At 73.8% G+C, this 562-nt stretch overlaps 1 protein-coding gene across 1 annotated transcript in view; it reads right to left on the bottom strand.

Annotated features, from left to right (window-relative positions):
• LOC102387040 (transducin-like enhancer protein 3) overlaps positions 1–476 on the bottom strand; it is a 33865-nt gene extending 33389 nt beyond the window's left edge. Inside the window, exons 1-2 of the mRNA XM_025214186.1 lie at positions 453–476; positions 262–362 (exon numbers count right to left, since the gene is read on the bottom strand). Coding sequence (XP_025069971.1) covers positions 262–362; positions 453–476 — 125 coding nt within the window. The remainder of the gene's footprint in view (positions 1–261; positions 363–452) is intronic.
• Between the last annotated feature and the right edge of the window lie 86 nt (positions 477–562).

The raw sequence follows: 562 nt of genomic DNA on the forward strand, positions 1-562 counted from the left end.
CTAGGGGCCACCGCGCCCCCCGCTCCCCCCTCTGCCTGGCAGGTGGGGGCAGCCCCCAAAGGGCAGAGGGGCAAGGCGGGCAGCTGAGCGCCGGGAGCCCGGGGCAAGGGGGGCGGGGGAACGACACACATGGGGGTTAACCCCGGATGGGGGGCAAACCCGGGAGGCAACAGGGGAGTTAGCCCAGGGGAAGGGGAGAGGGGGAGGCAGCGGGGAGTCACCCCAGGGGAAGGGGGTAGTTGCCCCGGGCGGAGGGGGTACCTGTGATACTGCGCCTGCAGGAACTGGAACTCATCCTTGATGCGATCGCAAGACTCGGCCACGGTGAACTTGAACCCCGGCTGCCCAGGCTGGTGGGGGGCCTGGGGGTGGGGGGAGAGAGCCCGGGTTAGCGGGGCAGGTTAGGGCACGGCGCGGGGGAAGCGCGCAGCTCGGGGAGGGGTGCCCCTTACCGGGTGCCGGCCCTGAGGGTACATGGCAGGCTGCGGGCGCGGGAACAAAGGAGCCGGGTGCGGGGCGCGGGGCTGAGCCTAGCCGGGCGGGCGGGCGGCGGCGGGGCCCG

Source organism: Alligator sinensis, unplaced genomic scaffold, assembly GCF_000455745.1.
Source record: "Alligator sinensis unplaced genomic scaffold, ASM45574v1 scaffold334_1, whole genome shotgun sequence".
Classification (NCBI taxonomy): domain Eukaryota; kingdom Metazoa; phylum Chordata; order Crocodylia; family Alligatoridae; genus Alligator; species Alligator sinensis.